At 39.0% G+C, this 19,064-nt stretch overlaps 1 protein-coding gene and 1 long non-coding RNA gene across 3 annotated transcripts in view; one reads left to right on the top strand and one right to left on the bottom strand.

The window, feature by feature from the left end:
- Positions 1 to 2,185: 2,185 nt before the first annotated feature.
- On the top strand, positions 2,186 to 13,143 carry LOC146513542 (olfactomedin-like). Of its 2 annotated transcripts, XM_085168701.1 has the most exons (6): positions 2,186 to 2,488; positions 2,599 to 2,757; positions 3,481 to 3,693; positions 3,830 to 3,962; positions 6,807 to 6,899; positions 12,101 to 13,143. In XM_085168701.1, exons 1-6 carry the CDS (start codon positions 2,450 to 2,452, stop codon positions 12,946 to 12,948), a joined length of 1,485 nt encoding a protein of 494 aa, XP_085024827.1. In that variant the 5' UTR covers positions 2,186 to 2,449; the 3' UTR covers positions 12,949 to 13,143. The 2 variants fall into 2 exon arrangements, with proteins under 2 accessions (XP_085024827.1, XP_085024828.1); XM_085168702.1 differs by lacking the exon at positions 6,807 to 6,899 and having other exon boundaries at positions 2,190 to 2,488.
- Positions 13,144 to 15,840: 2,697 nt separating this feature from the next.
- LOC146513543 (uncharacterized) overlaps positions 15,841 to 19,064 on the bottom strand; it is a 543,433-nt gene continuing 540,209 nt past the window's right edge. The window contains exon 3 of the long non-coding RNA XR_014875145.1: positions 15,841 to 19,056. This is a non-coding gene — a long non-coding RNA (uncharacterized LOC146513543). The remainder of the gene's footprint in view (positions 19,057 to 19,064) is intronic.

Genomic DNA, 19,064 nt, shown 5'->3' on the forward strand with positions numbered 1-19,064 from the left:
CTTGGGGAGTGTGATTGTGTGTACAGTGTCTCTCTATGTCTGTCTCCACATTGGTTGAGTGTTGAGTAATTGCATATGAGAGCATGAGGGTGGGAATGGATGTTTGTATCTGTGTGTGCCTGTTTGTTTGTGTCTATATGTCAGGTTGGGTATCAGACGCCACCTCTCTGGGGACATCTCAGGCCCTCTAAGGTATGGAGGCCTATCTCCCCCCACCACTTCCCCTGCCAGTGGCAGACGCCCTCAGACATCGGTGCGTTGGTGGTTCTTTGTGTCCGGGGGTGGGCGCCCAGGTACACTCCTTGGTGGCTGCTTATCGGGGCCTGGAGCCTGGGGCTCGCTCGGGCCACTTCGGGGGTGGGGTGCCCTCGGCCTCTCGGCCTGGGGCTCGGTCACTCTGGCGCAACTGGCTGCCGGCGGAGCTCACGGGCACATCACTGCAACCCCCCGTGGCTTCTTCTCCGTGGCTGCTGGGTGACCCCTCATCTGGGACTCTCCTCAGCTCTTTCTGGGATAGTGGCGCAGCTGCCCCTCTGTTGGTCTTCCTTGGTCTCTTGTGTTCTGGGGGACTCTGGATGTCTGGAGTCTTGATCTCCTCCATACCTGCTTCATGCCCTGGAGGACGGGGCTGTGGTCCCCCCACACCCTCTAGCAGATCATTACATGAAGGAACCTTTTAAAAACAAACGCGTCCATGCTCACAGGTGTACACACGGGTGATCACACACACAAACAACACCCTTTTTGGCTCCTACCTCAAAGCACACTGTGGGCTGTCGATCTTATGTGCTGCACAATAATGTTTAATATTTAGCATTTACTGTTATATTCCCATATATCATCATGCTGTTGTTTATTGTATTGCTCTCGTTTTCTTCTGCTTGTTTTCTTTTTTCTTTCTCAACAGGTGATCCAGGTGATTGATATATGTATTTTTTTTGTCTGCTTATTTAGTTGGTTTTTGGTTTTTTGCACTTTATCCCCGTCCCTCTTCTCCGCTGTTTTTTCCCCCTCTTCTTTTCTCCCTTTTCTTTTCCTCATTCAAGTCTGTCCTGTATCTAGCAAGTGAAAATAAAAAGAAATAAAAATAAAATAAAGAATAAAAGGTGAATCAAATAGACCATTACGGCAAGGCTGTGATGGTCAATTTGGTAAAGTAAATCCGTAGGGCATCTTTCCTCGCCTTTAGACAATAATTCTGACGGCAAAAGAACCAAACGGGACAGGCAAGAAAAAAAAGAAAAAAAAGAAAAGGCAGAATCCCATGTAAAATTAGCGCAACAAACTGTATTGTCATTACTGGAAATAACCGTATTTTTATGAGGAAGTTATTTTCTGTTATTTTATGGTAGTATTTTGGCGCCCCAGCTGCCGGAATATTACCGATTTTTTAAGATGTTTTTTTTAACAGTGCACATAAAGGCAGACAGTGACTAATACGTGCATCTATTTTGAAGATTTAGAGAGACATACATGCTGAATCTTAGTTGTAGATCCTGTAATGGTAAAGTTTCAGGAACTGAAAGTGTCCACTTTGAGTCAGAGTGCAATAATAATTAGATTTTTTTTTTTAATTCTGTGGTTTGTGTTATGCATGCAACATCTTACAGTAAATCATTTATTGGGCTATTTTAACAGTCTCCAAGTTTCCAATGATAATTTATGATAACGTATAAGGTTTCGTTGCTAAGCAAGTACATGTTTAGAAGTTGCTACTTTTCATTAGATATTAATATGTCAATGTAAATGCCTACCTTTTAGGGTACGTAACAGAGATTAGAAGGGCTTAATTTTTTACTTTTTTATTCAGAACTGATAAAAATTGTTTAACATTAAAAGGTGATACAATTTAAAAAGTGTCTCTTGTTACTTAGTTTCTATGAGTGTATCACTTTTATCTAAGTTCACCCTTGCAAAAATCAGATTAATTTGTTACAATATGCTAAAAGTGCCGTTTCCATTGGCTACAAGTTTTAACATTTTAACATAAGTAAATGTATAACATCTGCCAGCAGTATTTAGTACTTATATTACATAGATACACAGTTCTATAGTTGTATTACGATATTAAGATTTTGTTGATTAATTGTTTTGGTCATGTTTTAGTAAAAAAACAAAAAAAATACAAAAATCTATAATAATTTAAAAAATTAAAAAATTAATAAAGTAGGAAATAATCCTTTTAGGAAGGAATGAAAACATTTGGAAATGACAGCTGATAAATTAACAATACATGAAGGAAGCGGGAGGGGTCCTACAAAAGTGCAGTTTGATGTTTTTAGTTGTGTCATCCAATTGCTTTTGAGTCTGTGGCGCAACCCATCAGTGACAGGAAACAGGTCAGCAGGCTCTGTGTTTGTTGTCAGTGAGTTTATTAGAGAAAACAGAAGAGCACTGTGTGTGTTTGTGTGCATCTTTGTCGGTCCAGTCTCAGTTTTTCCAGCTAAACATGCTGCAGATACTTCTATTGCTACTGCTGTCATCCACGGTAAGTTACACTTCAAGGCTAATGATTTAATGTAGTATTTTAGGAGAAAACGTTATTTGAGTAGCCCGTGAACAGTTCCTCAGGATTTAACCTGCTGTACCCACAATCAGGCTGACAGCCGGAGTCAGCGAGTGTCGGGCTACAAGAAGTCAAATGCATGTGTGTGCCAGCTGAACTCCACCATGTGGATGTTCCCTGCTCAGAAGTTTAAGTACGTGTTGGAGGAAGTTCAGACTTGTGAAGGATCTCTAAATAATCTACAAGAAGAGGTAAGAACTCATGTCGCATTATTTTACTCACTTCTGCTACTTAAGCAGAAGTACTAATTGCAATATTATTGTTTCATTATTTATAATTTTTTTATTATCACGTATACTATATATTGGTATGTATTTTTTAAATGTATGTGTTACTGAAGTTTATATTTTCATATCATTCCTCTGCCACCTTCAACAGATTTATTATTGAACACCAAAAAGATTTGTGGGGTTCATATTGAAAACTAGAAAACCTAGTTCGTCTTGTTAAACTTACATTATTAGTTGGGATTTAAATACACAGCCGAGGTCCACGGTGTTTTATTTTTCAGTTATATTCCACATTTGCCTTTTGGAATCTCTTTTCTATAAGTACCTCCTCGTTTATTATACTCTTTTGCTGAAATTTGATATGATATGAGAAAGTATGCACAGTAAAATTTGTACATTAATATAATGTAAAATAACCACTTTTCATAAACATTGCAGTGTTTGATATTAAATATTTGTTTACATTTTAATTTCAGGTGTATTTTTTTTCTTATAGGAAAAAATTAGATATTTGGACAAAATGACAGAAAAATAATTGCCTGTTTAAAAAGTAAAAACACTAAAATACCCACAGAATTGATTTCCTGTTACCATTAATTTTATGTTATTGTCTGCCAGTTAATATTTCAACTTCAGTCTGGGATCAGAATATCAAAGGATTTTTTTTGTCTGCATTTCTTGCAGCTGACGTTCTCCAGCCAACGTCTTCCTCTGATCCAGGATCAGTTTTCCAACTTTACTGCTCGGCTGGAGCCCTACAACTACCTGCATTTCAGGGGCCTGTATACAGAACTGTCCCTGCGCCAGCTGGGCCAGGAGCTCAGCCAGTTACAGGTGGACATCGACGTGGTCCACAGCCAGCTTAACAACTCCGAGACACAGAAACTCTCCAAAGAGGTAGAGCTAAAATAGCAAATGGCAGCAAAATACAACAGAAAGAATAAATTAATGTTATACTATGTCAGGTCACATGTGACCTGTTGTAATGTAACAGAATTATCAGTAGAATAATATTATATCCATTTTCTGATAGGCTGATAGACTGCATAATCATGTAAACAAGATGCAAACAATAGACATGCTTAACATGAAGACTGTGAAGGAGAAACTGCGCTACCTAAAGAATAAAGTGGAGACCTGCAAGTCAATCCCCAAAGACTTCAGAGGTATGTGTGTGTGTGTGTGTGTACATGTTTAGATATCTTTGTGATGACAGAAAATTAACATGCTGCTATACTTATGCCCGTTCACACGACTTTGAGGCTCAAAATGTGGTTTTAGTGTCAGGGTTACAACAGGGTTACGGTTAGGCATTAATTTTTGATGGTTAGGTTTAAACTAGGCGGCTGGGGAAAGCATTATGTCAATTAGATGTCCTCACTATGATATGAAAAAACTGTGGGTGTGTGGGATTGTCAGCGAGAGACAATTATCAATTAATTCGTAATAATCAATTATTCCTGAACTCAGTATTTATCAGTGATTGGGGTATTGCACTTTCTCTGTATTTTGATTCTACCTATGCACAAGAAAGGGTGGAGAAGATCTAGCACGTTAGTGTCATCATTACTACTTACATTTCAGATTTTTGTTGTCGGTACATTTCATGAATGTCAGACTGGAAATGTCAATCTATTCCACCCTGACTAACAAAAATATAAATATATATATCCATATACATCAATGATGCATTCTTTATAATATATATTTTGTCTTTATTCTTTCCTCTATTATTTAATAAAATAATAAAGTATAATAAAAAAATATGACACTGGAAGGCAGGACAGAGGAGGAGGTAAATGCATCAAAGTGTGGAAAGAGAGTGTGAAGGAGCAGGGGAGTATTTCTGGATAGCATAGAATGTCTAAGTATATATATACATGTATGTGTGTGTAGAGGTGTCATTTTGCGGTATCTGTGGTGCATGGAGGATTGATTGACAAGGAATTGCAGGGAGCTAAGGGAATAATGTACATAAAAGTTGGAAGTGAGTAGCGTGATGCCTTCCACAGGCTTTGGAAGAAACCTGAGTGTTAGCGTTTTGGCCACAGGTATGTTAACTTTTTGGAACCACAAGTGACTCTGTTTGTATGCCCCAGTTTGGGCCAAGCTTTGGCTGCTGGACAAATGTCCTCACATCTGACTCTAGACTACTCTGCTATACAGAGGAGTTCATGGTTGACACCGCAATGCTGTGTTTGTTTTTCTCTAACTGTGGTGCTCTGGACTGTGGTCTGTCAAATGGAAAATGTTCCAGAAATCTTGTAGATTATTTGGATTTAACTTTGTAAATCTAAGCCACGCTGCCATGTTATTTTTAGAGAGAAGAGGCTTTCTCCTGGCATCTAGTGATAGGTTGGTCGCGAACGAAATGGCTCTTAGAGCCGGCTCTTTGAAGTGAACGACGCGAGCCGGCTCCTTATTGGGAGCCGTGAGGTTGTTTTTTTTCTTTCTCTCACCCTCTCTCTCGCCCTTTTTCCGCTTAACTCCGCACGCGCGGCCTGTACTTTGCGCTGGGCAGAGGGGGGAGGGGCGTTAGTTACACTCGCAGTAGCACAGGAACAGAGCCAGAGAGAAAGAGAGCGAGGGACAACAACGTCACATTAGAAAGGTATAGTAATCATCCACTATTTTCAGTTGCAGATGATAAAGGATTCAGAAATCATGCAGGCCCATATGACAGAGAATGTGCATCTTCTTTTTGTTTTCATATTTTAATTTATATTTAATTGTGTTGTGGTTTGCACTGTTTTGTGTTGTTTCACGTTAAATTTGTTTAAAAGGAAAAAGCTGAAAATTTAAGTAGTTAAAAGTTTAAAATGTGAATAGTTGTTTTTTGTATTATATGATTTATTTATTACATTTTATGTGGAGTGAATAAATAAAAGTATATTTATGGTGGCCCTTAGAGACAAAGCACGTACAAACTCCAAAACACGTAAAAACTCCAAAACACGTAAAAAGTCAGAAGCACATACAAACTCAGAATCACGTACAAAAGACAACAGAAGTGCTCCAGGATGCTAGGGCACAGTGTTGAGTTTTTGTTACCTAGTGGCTACACAAGCCAGCAAGTACCAACGACCGAATTTGGTGTGTGGTAGTAACAGGTAAATGAACATTCTTTTTATTTTATTATTTTACTATATATGAATGCTTGTGTATAAATACACAAACAATACACATATTCTTTCATGCTTTGAATTGTGTAATTTAAGTGATCTAGTAGCTCTGTTTTGAAGTTCAGTTCATGCTAGAAATGTGTTTTGGAGTTTGTACGTGTTTTGTCTCTAGGGGCCACCGCATATATTTATATATAAACATATATAAATAAAACCACTTTTTTTTTTACATTAGTAATTCCTTTTGTGCAGAATTTTATATTATTGTTAATAATAAATTAATTAAAGCAACAAAACAACCTGAAGATCCGGTTCGGAGCCGAAAGAGCCGGCTCTTTTTTAGTGAGGCGAGCCGAAAGAGCCGGTTCTCTAAAAAGAGCCGGAAATCCCATCACTACTGGCATCCCTTTCAAACAAGTCGTGCTAGTTCAGTCTTTTTCTAATGGTCAGCCTCAAGTGGTCATTAGAGGAACTGCAGTTAGGCACTTAAGCACTGGCCTCAGTTTTAACCCTGAAATTTGCTGCATGAAGTAACTATTACTGTGAAAATGGTTTTATCATTGTTGTGCTTCACAGTTTATTTTCTGTTGTTCAATATGCAATTTTTTTTTACCCTAGCTAATTTAGCTAATTAAATATATTTATTCAGGAAGATATTTTTCACATGTTCAGAACAGATAAAACACATACAAGGTACACATCTGTAATCTCAATAAACAAGTGAACCAAAGCTTCCAGGCAGGTTGTGAAAACAAATTGTATTTTTATTTCACTAGTTATAAGATTGCACAAAATTGCTTGAGTTAAGCCTCTCACACGGTCTTTCTGGTCATTCAGTTAACAAGATGTGGCACAGAAGTTTTTTTTATGCTTCTTTGTTCCTTGCAGCTGAAGATATCCAGCCAGCGTCTCCCTCAGATTCAGGCTCAGGTTACTTCCTTGACAGCCAGGCTGGGGACTTACAAGTACCTGCACAACCAGGTAAGTCTGGGTATGTTCACTGATTTCTAGAATCGATTCAATTCTGATTCACAAGGTCCCGAATCGATTCGATCCACGATTTGATTCAATTCAATTCGATTTGAATCTGGGAAATTTTGACAGTCAGAAATATTATCATTCAGATCAGTACATTTACATATTTTTGTATCTATAAAAAGGAAGCTGACACACGCAAGACTTTATCAAAGGTGTGAGCATCACAGCAGATGCCTTTGTGTCAAAGTAGCTGAAGATAAAACAGAAAAACATGAAGGCAATTTTCCTGGCCTGGGATTTTATAAAAATATTCTGCAGTACATCAAAAACGAAAGAAAACCATTAATCAACAAATGAACATTACCTCTGAAGTTACAGCGGTTTTATTAGAGACACTGCTGAGCGTTTTGCATTTTGCATAATTTTAAAAAGTTTAAATTTGTTCATTATTGAACGGCAGAAATTAGGTTTTCTTTTCGGAAGTATATAAAACGAAAAAGAAAAAGAAAAAAGTCGGCCGACAGCGCTGTAAACAACGGTAGACTTGTGCGTAACAAGCAAGCGAATAATGAAGAAAACAGTACAGAGAGAGAGAGAGAGGGTGAGAGAGAGAGAGAGCTGTGCATCGTGGTCGAAGCAAAACAGTAAAAGTCAGAGTGAATACATGACGATGTTTATGTGAAGCGTAGTTTGGATCTTCTTTTGCTACTGGTTCGGTCAATATTGTTTGGAGAGACATCAAACTAACAGCTTTAGAATCGGCACATAAAGGGCGGACCCGCCGACAGATCAGAATCAGCGGGCTGTCGGCTTCCAGCCCCGACTGTGAGAAAGGCGATATCTAACTGATTCTGATCCGCAGGTTGCGCTGTGTGTTTAAGTCTTTGTGCAGAATCCGTGTTCCTGCTCTCATTTACTGTCTTAGCTGTTTGGTGGTTGTTGAAATTTTGTGAGGTTTCACCTGAGATTCTGGCATTTCGGGCAAAATAAATTTATATTAAAAAATCGATTCAGGATTTTAATGAATCGATTTTACGTTATCCAAGCCAGAATCGATTTTAATCGATAAATCGATTATAAAAACCCACCCCTACAACCAGGGCCTGTACTCTGCTCTGTCGCTGCGCCTTCTGGGCCAGCAGCTCAGCCAGCTGAACAATGCACAGACAAAGAAGCTCTCCAAAGAGGTATTGTGAAACTGCAAGTGGAAACACAACGCAATAAAAAAACAAAAACAAATGTGTAATACAAGAAATATGCTACAATATATCAGTCACAAGCTAGAACAAGAAAAAATATGAAGAATGAGAATGCAGGTTTAAAAATTGCACACTGGATTTACCACTCCGACTCAGAAGCTATGGCCATGTTTTAGATATTTGGCTGTTAGTTTAACTGGTTAGTATTAGCTAGTGTTATCTCAGAAACAGAAAGGAGCAAGAGCAGACAACAAATCAGGCATAAACTGAGGAATAAATCCTCATGTTTTAAACTCTCCACTGCTTTACTCAAAGAGTCTGTTTTACTGTAATCTCTCAGTATGTGTGGCACTGAAACTGTTGCAGCCTAGAAAACTTAAAAACCCTTAGTGTTATTAACCTTTCATTTAATCAGTTAAGAAAAAAATATTCTTCATGTGTGTGTTTGACATGATATTAAAAATATGGTTTTTCAGTCCGACAGTTTTTCCAGTGTTTTTTACGGTGGCCCTTAGAGGCCAAACGGACTGCAACTTCAGAAAACACTTGCAAAAACAAAAATGCTGCAAAAACAAAAATGCTGCAAAAAGAAAAATGCTGCAAAAAGAAAAACGCTGCAAAAGCACACACAACACAACGGAAATGTTTCTGGGGAGACAATAACCGGACGGACCAGTTGCACGAACCAAAACATGCTAACAAGTGCACTGGGACTGGGAGACACTTCAACGAAGTGGAAGCGGGCGGCCAAAGAGTAAACTTTCAAAAGTAAGTTCTGAATATTATGTCACTTATTTATGTGCAAATGTTTAATAATGAGGAACATTAAAACATTACTGTTGGCCACATCCCGGCAAAGTTATGTGACATTAGCGATGTTTGTACTTTCAGCGTTTACTTTGTTTTAAAGCCTTTACTTTATACACCGTTAGATAGTCGACCTTAATCTTACAGAGAATCTGATGATTTTATGGATAATTAAAGTCCGTCATATATCCACAAACACAACAGGCTGAAAGTCAGTGATGCTGCTCGGTTTGCAGTCCTGAATATCACGGCACAAGCAGGATTCACTGCACTGTTAATGTTAGCTATGTTATATTGCTGCCTCTGTTCGGTGGTGTCGAGCCAAACGGACTTTAACGTGTGTTTGAACGAGCTGACGGTTCACTCGTTAAGCTGAAAGAAAGATGCTTTAATCACAGGAGTCACACATGTGTCCACTGTACCATCTGGGAACTCTTCTTTTTTAGCACTCGTAATAACACAAACACTAAATCCTCCTGTTTGTAGCAGTGTATACACCTGAGAGTGTCAGCTGTGTGTCTGTCCTGCACTCTCTCTCTTTTTCTTTCTCTCTGATTGTGGAATAAAAGTATGAACATATATTTATAAGTTACACTTGTGTTTGAATCCTGCAGCTTATCACACATTTGATTTCCATGTGTGACAACTGCAAGTGTCCAGAGTGAGGACAGACTGAGGGACCCACTGCTGCACATCATCTGTGAGGCTTTGCACCCCTGATGATCCACCAGGACAAACTCAGCAGTGTGTGAGGAAGAGGAGGAGGAAGAGCCAGCAGCAGCTGACAGATGGAGAGAATAGACTGACTGTTCCCTGTTTGTGAAGGACTGCTAGGAAAGTTTAACATAACTAATTGTCTGTCCTGAATCAGTCTTATTAGGTAATGTTCAAATAATGTTATCATCCAGTGTTTTCAGTGTGGGAGAAAGTACTCAGGGCCTTCAAGTTACACACTATGAAAGGCAGCAACAAGTTTAATATTCAGAAACCTAAAGTATGTATCAGCAGCAGAATGGAGCTAAAAATAAATGTTTGTTTCAGTTCTATGAAGCTTTGAGTATTTTGGATTAGTAGTACTGCTGTGTTTGTTGCATCATATTGCTGTAATTGTTTATATGCTTTATATATTCTGAGGTAAGTTGATCTATAGTGTTACATCATATTTTATAAGGATGTTGTGTGTTTGTATACTTTCTGCCCAGTTTGACCCATTTAGCAGAAGTCAGCCTGTTTAAGGCTCTGATATCTATTCTGTATGACTTAAAGCAGTTATGACATGGTCTGAATTTCTCACCCAATAAAGGAATATTTCATATATCAGTCTACTCTTCATTCTATCAGAAACAGTTATCACAGCTCGTACATTTGCTTTTTCCACACATATATGTAAGCATTGAGCCAAATTTAGTAATGCCAACATATTAAAAGAACAATATTTGTCTCTTATATATAATACATCTATAGATACACTGTCACAGATACTTGTCTTTAAGATTTAAGGTGATAGGAAATATAAATAAATGCAACTTGAATCTTTACTGAAGCTCAGTGTTTGGCACAGAGTTCATGTTCACTGCTGTAATAACTAATAATGATTAATATAATATTGGCCTTATTATATTTACTTTACCAAAGTGAGATGACTTTAGTCTCATGAACAACATCAGCTAATTGTTATTTACTAACTAATCTTAAATGACTGTTCAGTACAGAAATGAAGCCCAACAATCATGTTTTACAGTCCTGTGGTCTCAGCCTCAGATACTTATCAAATCACACAAAACTCATGTTGAAACAAATGTACAAAATATGTTCTCCTTCATTTCTGTCAAACAAAGCTGTATGAAACGTTTCCAGCTGTTAGTATCATGGTTGCTAGGCAACCTGGGCAGCGCGACGGAGGCTAGACTGTCCCATTTCACAAGACTACAAGCTTCGCACTTCTGGCCTCAGCGGTCTTTGAGTACGCGGCCCTTGAGGACCGTTAAGGCTGCGTACTTTAAGGCTGCAGACCCCGAATTAGGACACAGCCCCTTAATTGGGATACAGCCATACATACATGTTTTGGTTTGTGCAACTGGTCCGTCCGGTTATTGTCTCCCCAGAAACATTTCCGTTTTGTTGTGTGTGCTTTTGCAGCGTTTTTCTTTTTGCAGCATTTTTCTTTTTGCAGCGTTTTTCTTTTTGCAGCATTTTTCTTTTTGCAGCCGTTTTTCTTTTTGCGGCTGTTTTTCTTTTTGCAGGTGTTTTTCTTTTTGCAGCATTTTTCTTTTTGCAGCATTTTACTTTTTGCAGGTGTTTTTCTTTTTGCAGCATATTTCTTTTTGCAGCATTTTTCTTTTTGCAGGTGTTTTTCTTTTTGCAGCATTTTTCTTTTTGCAGCCGTTTTTCTTTTTTCAGGTGTTTTTCTTTTTGCAGCTGTTTTTCTTTTTGCAGGTGTTTTTTACTTTTTGCAGCATTTTTCTTTTTGCAGCATTTTACTTTTTGCAGGTGTTTTTCTTTTTGCAGCATATTTCTTTTTGCAGCGTTTTTCTTTTTGCAGGTGTTTTTCTTTTTGCAGCATTTTTCTTTTTGCAGCGTTTTTCTTTTTGCAGCATTTTTCTTTTTGCAGGTGTTTTTCTTTTTGCAGCATTTTTCTTTTTGCAGCATTTTTCTTTTTGCAGGTGTTTTTCTTTTTGCAGCATTTTTCTTTTTGCAGAATTTTTCTTTTTGCAGGTGTTTTTCTTTTTGCAGCATTTTTCTTTATGCAGCATTTTTCTTTTTGCAGCTGTTTTTCTTTTTGCAGCATTTTTCTTTTTGCAGCATTTTTCTTTTTGCAGCTGTTTTTCTTTTTGCAGCTGTTTTTCTTTGTGCAGCTGTTTTTCTTTTTGCAGCATTTTTCTTTTTGCAAGTGTTTTCTGAAGTTGCAGTCCGTTTGGCCTCTCAGGGCCACCGTAGTTTTTACTACAAATATATTGCAATGCTTGTGTAGAGGGAGAAGAAAAAACTTTCCAAAGCATGTACCCAGCCTTTTGATAACAATCTGACACTGTGTGGAAATAAAAAATCCTAATAGAGTGATTCACCTCTTTGTCTGTTTTACACATACTAAAATTGTATTGACATCCAGTAAATAATTCAGTCTATATAGAGGATGTTTCTTTTTTTTTAATTTCTGATGTCATCACTTGGCATTCCTTCTGATTTCTCTGTTTCCAGGCCAGGACAGATACTGCCTGAAGGGCCTGATCACCAACATCAGTGACCCTGTAACAACCAAGCTCAGTCCTTATGGTAAGAGCTACATCTCTGGTTCATGGGGCAAACAAGCCCAGATGGAGAACGAGGACCAGAAATACAGCTACTGGGTTCAGCCTCTGGCAAATAGCCACATCTGGGGCAACACTCTACGTGTTTACCAAAATGATGAAGATTTCATGGCGTCAACAAACCACAAAGACTTTACATTCGCTCCATCGTACAGCCATCCCAACGCCATTGAGGGTCCCAGTGCTGTGCTGTATGGCGAGGCTCTTTATTATAACTGCTACCGCTCTGCAGACGTTTGCCGGTACGACCTGGAGGCCAACGAGGTCAAACGGGTGACTCTTCCAGGCACCGGTGTGGGTTTCAACAACAAGTTCCCCTATTGTTACTACGATTGCCGGCTCAATAGTGATATTGATGTAGAGGCAGATGAAACAGGACTGTGGGCTCTCTATGCCACTCTAGGTAACCATGGAAACCTTGTGATCAGCCGGTTAGTTTGGGATGGTGAGACCAAGACTCTCAACGTGACACAGACGTGGGAAACGAGGTTGTTCAAGAAGGCAGTAAGTAACGCCTTTATGGTGTGCGGTGTGATGTATGCGACTCGTTACGTTAATGAGTACCGGGAGGAGGTGTTCTACGCCTTCGACACAGCCACAGGCAAAGAAGACAACTCACTAGCAATACGACTGGAGAAGGTAGCTAAAGCAGTGGCTAGTCTGAGCTACAATCCCACCAACAAGCAGATCTACATGTACAACGATGGATACTTGCTGGCCTACCAGGTTTACTTCTGATCTTCTGATCAAAAAGTTAATGAAATATGATACAGCAACAAAAAAGCAATGATTTATGATGCAAATGCTAATATGTTATATCAGTTATATCATATACGACTATTAAAATTGTTCTTCTAACATAATGTACTTTAGTAACACTGAATGGAAACATCAGCTGAGATCATAATAAAGTCTTTGGTAACAATAAACTTAGATTGATCTTTTGATGGCCTTATTTCACACAAGAAAATGTTTTTGTTGTTATTTGCGACACACAATCAAATATATATTGATTTTACTTGACACCTTCCATTGTTTGCTTTATTCCTTAATCATTAACAATTCAATTCAATTCAGTTTTATTTCTATAGCGCCAAATCGCAACAAAAGTTGCCTCAAGGCGCTTCACAGATACAGAGAAAAACCCATCAATCATATGACCCCCTATGAGCAAGCACTTTGGCGACAGTGGGAAGGAAAAACTCCCTTTTAACAGGAAGAATCAGGGAGGGGCGGGGCCATCTGCTGCGACCGGTTGGGAAGAGAGAAGGAAGACAGGATAAAGACATGCTGTGGAAGAGAGACAGAGATTAATAACAGTTATGATTCAATACAGAGAGGTCTGTTAATACATAGTGAGTGAGAAAGGTGACTGGAAAGGAAAAACTCAATGCATCATGGGAATCCCTGGCAGCCTACGTCTATTGCAGCATAACTAAGGGAGGATTCAGGGTCACCTTCCTTTTTGCTAAAGCATATAGCTCGAACTATATGCTTTAGCAAAAAGGAAAGTTTTAAGCCTAATCTTAAAAGTAGAGATAGTGTCTGTCTCCCGAATCCAAACTGGAAGCTGGTTCCACAGAAGAGGGGCCTGAAAACTGAAGGCTCTGCCTCCCATTCTACCTTTAACCTTCCTCTCGTGTTAGGGTCGGCACCGACCCATTTTAAATTTCAAATGCATAAAAAAAATCACAAACATTTGTTTATTGTATCAAGGCTTTTTGACTTTGTCAGGAACCTCTATTTCTACAAAATAAAACAAAAAAAAATATTTTCACTAAATTATAAAATGCCCTAGTTGAAATTATGACCTTTGTGTTGTTAGGGTCGGTTTCGACCCAGGTATAATATTATGAGTATAAAGCAATTATTAAAGCCAAAACTGAAATCATAAGTGCACTGTCAGCTAAAACATTGACAGCAAGCTCCTCTCCTAATCATATGAGCTTTAGGGGATTCTTATTTTGCGTGTTTTTTGCAGTATACCTGCATAAAAACGAAAACAAAATAAAGGCGGGACATGTCAAAAATTCACTCATTTGAGTGGCCATTTGACTTCCAGAGTGCACATTTACAATTTGCAGCATACAAAAATGAGAAGAAGATTCACAGTGAGCCAAGTTCTGCATCATATTTTTGGTGAAAATGAAGGAGAGGACACAGAGCAGCATAGAGATTCAGATGGGAAGGTTTCTAGGAGGAAGACAATGTGGACTATCATCCAGAAGACTCAGACACATCTGATCATTTTCTGGGCAACGATGTCACTTCACACATTTGATATCATTTTGATTCAGGAGTCCTCAGATTTGACAACAGAGAGACCAGACCGAGGTCTGACAAGCTTGCTCCCATCAGGGATGTCTGGGAGAGATGGGTGCAGCTTCTTCCCCTGATGTTCATCGGCCAGAGGTAACAGTGGATGAACGTCTTGTCCACTTTTCGAGGAAAATGCCCCTACCGGCAATACATACCCAGTAAGCCAGGGAAATACGGCAGAAAAATCTGGGAAGCCTGTGATGCAAAAACCAACTATGGCTGGAATGTACAGATTTTCACAGTCAAAGCTGTGAGTGGCACCCCTGAGAAGAAACAATGAAAATGTGTGGTCCTCGATATGACCACTGGACTGCAGGATCACAATATCAGCTGTAATATTTTATTTTATTTTTTACCAGATATGACCTCGGACAAGAACTTCACAAAGGAAACTTCACAAAGATGTAGCTGTATCATTGGGAAGTGATAAAAAGCCCACAATTACCCACGACTATAACCAAAAGAAAGGAGGAGTGGACTTTTTCTTTTTTTCAGTTTATATTAAAGGTCTACTGCTAAAAAACAATTTTTTTTGGTCTTTTCTTGATGTAAATATCTATGCGTCGAAATTGACCCGTAACACCATAGATGTCATTTTAATAATTAATCTTAAAATGAAAAAAATCAATAAAACAGATTTATTTAAGAGATGTGTCCTATACCCCTCAGTAATAGTCAGGTAACACAAAAACGAACTAATTTTACAATTTTTTAAAATTTAAATCGAGGGGTATAGTGACAAAAAAAAGACCCACAGGCCCACACCAAAAGCATTAAAACCAACATTTTCATGGATAAGGAAGCCTAACATGATAACCAAGAGATGAGAAACAAATTGGATGATCACTTATTGTTTTTAGTGTATTTTATAACTGATTTAATTCACGGGTCAAAACCGACCCGTTAACATAAGAGATGATAACACAAAGCTAACACAAGAGGAGGGTTAAATACTCTAGGAACAACAAGTAGGCCTGCAGAGTGAGAGCGAAGTGCTCTAATAGGGTGATATGGTACCACAAGGTCATTAAGATAAGATGGGGCCTGATTATTTAAGACCTTGTATGTGAGGAGCAGGATTTTGAATTCAATTCTGGATTTAACAGGAAGCCAATGAAGGGAAGCCAAAACAGGAGAAATATGCTCTCTCTTTCTAGTCCCTGTCAGGACTCTTGCTGCAGCATTTTGGATTAACTGAAGGCTTTTCAGGGAGTTTTTAGGACTTCCTGATAATAATGAATTACAGTCGTCCAGCCTGGAAGTAATAAATGCATGAACTAGTTTTTCAGCGTCACTCTGGGACAGGATATATCTAACTACAACAAACTTCAAAAAAAGCTTGGTTCCAGCAACAACTTATAGGGTGATAAACAGATCAAAGTCATGTTCGTCTGCATAATGCTTTGTTTTTTCTCTGTTATTATTCTCTGTCTGTGTTCCTCAAGCTTCAGTCCTCGAACAGATTCCTGGGATTTTGAGGTTTCTGCACATTATCTTAGTTGTTCCTAGGACTGCAATCTGGACAGAGACCTGCGGTTTGGTGGTGGGTCAACTATGGTCCGGTACACAGCAAATCCAGCATGTCCAAATTAACACTGTCAGATTTGATTTCAACACTATTAAAGTGTCTATATGGGTCCACACCAGAGAGTGTTAATTTAACTCTTTTTGGAGAGTTGGTACGTTAACTCTGATTTAGTGTTAAACACCAAATCTGTCTGGAGTTGATAATTTAACACTTGGTGTTAAGAGTTTATATATTAACTCTCAAAGAGTATTTTAGTTTAACTACGTAAGAGTTATCTTCTAATTAATTCTAAAAAGCGGGAATTTTACTGTTCTGAACTTCTAGAAATTTCTTTTGGAAATAAACATTTACTAAAAAGACGCAATGGTTTTTGAAAAACATTTATTCTGAACTGTGCACCACAATTTCAAAACATTTTCTGAAAGATGTAACAGTGTACATGTTCTCACTTTCATTAGAATTTTGTTTATCAAAAGGTCTGACATAGGTGAGCTGGTAAATGCAAATAACAGCATTCTCATCACTTATTTCTTCAATACAATATGCATGTCCTTCATTCACCACTTTGTGGAACTGCAACGCACTTCTGCTCTCCCCCATATTCCATCTTCACAAGCATATCCTATGTGGAGATTGAATAAAAATTAGCTGACACTAATTAATGGCACAAATCAATTGCAGCACAGTAAAAAATAAGAATCCTTTTTGAGCCATTACATGTGTAAAGTATTTTCCCAAAAGACAAGGACACAGGCAACAGGTAAAGAGTAAATTGTAACCGTCTTTTGCATATGATGTTTTGTTGAGCTTTATGTCCAGATTTTGCTCTTTTGTACCATCTGGTGGTGAACTATGGAGGGTACAGTTCTTTGCAGTTTGGGTCTCCACCCAGTGACCTTTTTGCTAGCGCACATAGTAGCTGTGTCCCAAAACGTCGGCTGCATCCTTCGGAGGCCGCATTTGAAGGCCGATTACGTCACAGCCAGGCGTCGAAGGCTGTCCCAATTCGTCGACTCCTTCAAATGCAGCCGACAAATGCGTCCTTCATTTCCCCAAATCTGAAGGATGGGTCGGGTGTGTCCTTTGTGGCCCACCATATCCCAGAATTCATAGCGCGGCCCAGCCAAATTTCTGCTGCCAACAATGGCGGCCGCTACTGAGTTTTAAAAGTAGTCTTATTAATCTTTCTGGGTCACAAAATAAACTTTTAACATATGTTCAGGCGAGAAAGTAGCTGTGTAAATGACAAATATCTGCTTGGTTTATCAAGACATCGCATATTTGCAAAAGTGTGCCGACGTTTTCGGAGACGTCTGTTACCCACCTGCTCGATAGCAAGCCGGGGGGTTCAATGGTCACTCGAGCCGGCGAGAGCAGCGGACTCCCGGCTTCATCGTTTTCAGACTCCGGCTCTTTCGTTACTCAGGTTAAACATGATATATAAGTCACTCGGATAACTTAAAAATGTAATTTTTTACCCTTTTTCTGTGTTTTATTTGTTCCGGAGTAAATCGGTTTGGCTGAGATCAAAGTTATTAGATTAAATAAAACTTTATTAATCCATCGGGTTCCTCTGGGATTTTCACACAGCTGAATAAACGTCAAACAGAAAACTGATTAAACAGAAGTGTGAGACAGTTGAGAATTTACGCCAGTGTCCTGTTATAGCAAGGAGCAGACAGCTGACTTTATTAAACTCCACCGACACAGCGGTGACGCAAATCTGAATGCTAGACCATCCCATTTCACAGCCTCGCACTCCCGGCCTTCTCGGTCTTCGAAGGACCCGGCCCACATAGACCGCGAAGGCCGGGTCCTCCGAAGGATGCAGCCAGCGTTTTGGAACACAGCTAGTGTCTGGACGCTGCAGCTCTCAGTTAGCTCCACATATGAATAAAGTAATGTTCAGAGTTAGATAAAGACAAGAAATAAGTGAGAAAAAAGATAGAAAAGAATATATTAAGGCCATAAAAGGCTAGTTACCCCCTCCTGGATGCCAACTCACGAGGTTTGTGTATTTGAAATGTTTGTTTCTGTGATTAATGACTTTTGATTGATTGAAACAAAGCACAAGAATGTATTCTGATGTGATGTTTTTTTTTAATTGTTTCGGACGTGAGCAGTTCTCACGGGTTGTCAAGACCAGAATAAACCCTGTTTAATAACTCTACATGGTACTTACGTCAATCCTTGCGGTAGCTACCTAAACCCTTTTGCAATTCCAGGGTTTCGTAGATCAGAAAATAATAATAACAAAACCATCTGTTCCTTACCGGGAAATATTTTAAATACAACCTCAGATGAACAACAACACATGACATATCATTTATTTAAGAAAAACTAAGCCAGATGTAGAAGCAGTGTGTAAAAAGATATAAAGCCCATAATTTTATAATCTGTAGAACCATCTTGCAATAACTTGCTTTACTTTACTGGTCTCTCAAATCATTATGGAGGAATTTTGTCTCCTTTACAACATTGCTTTGGTTTATTAAGCTATGGAGGTTTTTTATTATGCACAGCTCTCACAGGATCTCAGCTGGGTTGAGAGCTGGACTGACTGACTGGATTCACTATTAACTCCAGAATACTTTGGTGTACAGAGGAGTTCACGGTTGATTCAAAGACTGCAACTTCTTTGCAAGAGCTCTTCCACTTTCAGTGGTCTGCACTTAAATTGTGAGCTTTAAAATGTGGAAGAGTTTTTATGATGCTTGAAGGAGAATTTAAAATGTTGCACAATTTAAATTTAACTGTAAATGCATCGGAGAAAGCTTTGCAGATGTCTCCTGTAGAATCAGCCACCTAAATGTGATCATGGCTCAAGAGTTGGCAGTTCGTCTTGTTGCTGGTTCGAGCCCTGGCTCCGACAGTCATTGTGTCCTAGGGCAAGACACTTCACCCTACTGGTGGTGGTCAGAGGGCCCGGTGGCGCCAGTGTCCAGCAGCCTCGCCTCTGTCAGTGCGCCCCAGGGCAGCTGTGGCTACAAAGTAGCTTGCTATCACC

The sequence above is a fragment of the Neolamprologus multifasciatus genome, chromosome 7 (genome assembly GCF_963576455.1).
Source record: "Neolamprologus multifasciatus chromosome 7, fNeoMul1.2, whole genome shotgun sequence".
In the NCBI taxonomy this organism is placed as follows: Eukaryota; Metazoa; Chordata; class Actinopteri; order Cichliformes; family Cichlidae; genus Neolamprologus; species Neolamprologus multifasciatus.

Bases quoted from the DNA above. Each gene is read 5' to 3' on its own strand.
- LOC146513542 (XM_085168701.1), top strand. From the start codon at position 2,450: ATGCTGCAGATACTTCTATTGCTACTGCTGTCATCCACG. The intron at 3,694-3,829 runs GTAGAGCTAAAA...ATTTTCTGATAG, and splicing joins CACAGAAACTCTCCAAAGAG to GCTGATAGACTGCATAATCA. The intron at 6,900-12,100 runs GTAAGTCTGGGT...CTCTGTTTCCAG, and splicing joins ACAAGTACCTGCACAACCAG to GCCAGGACAGATACTGCCTG.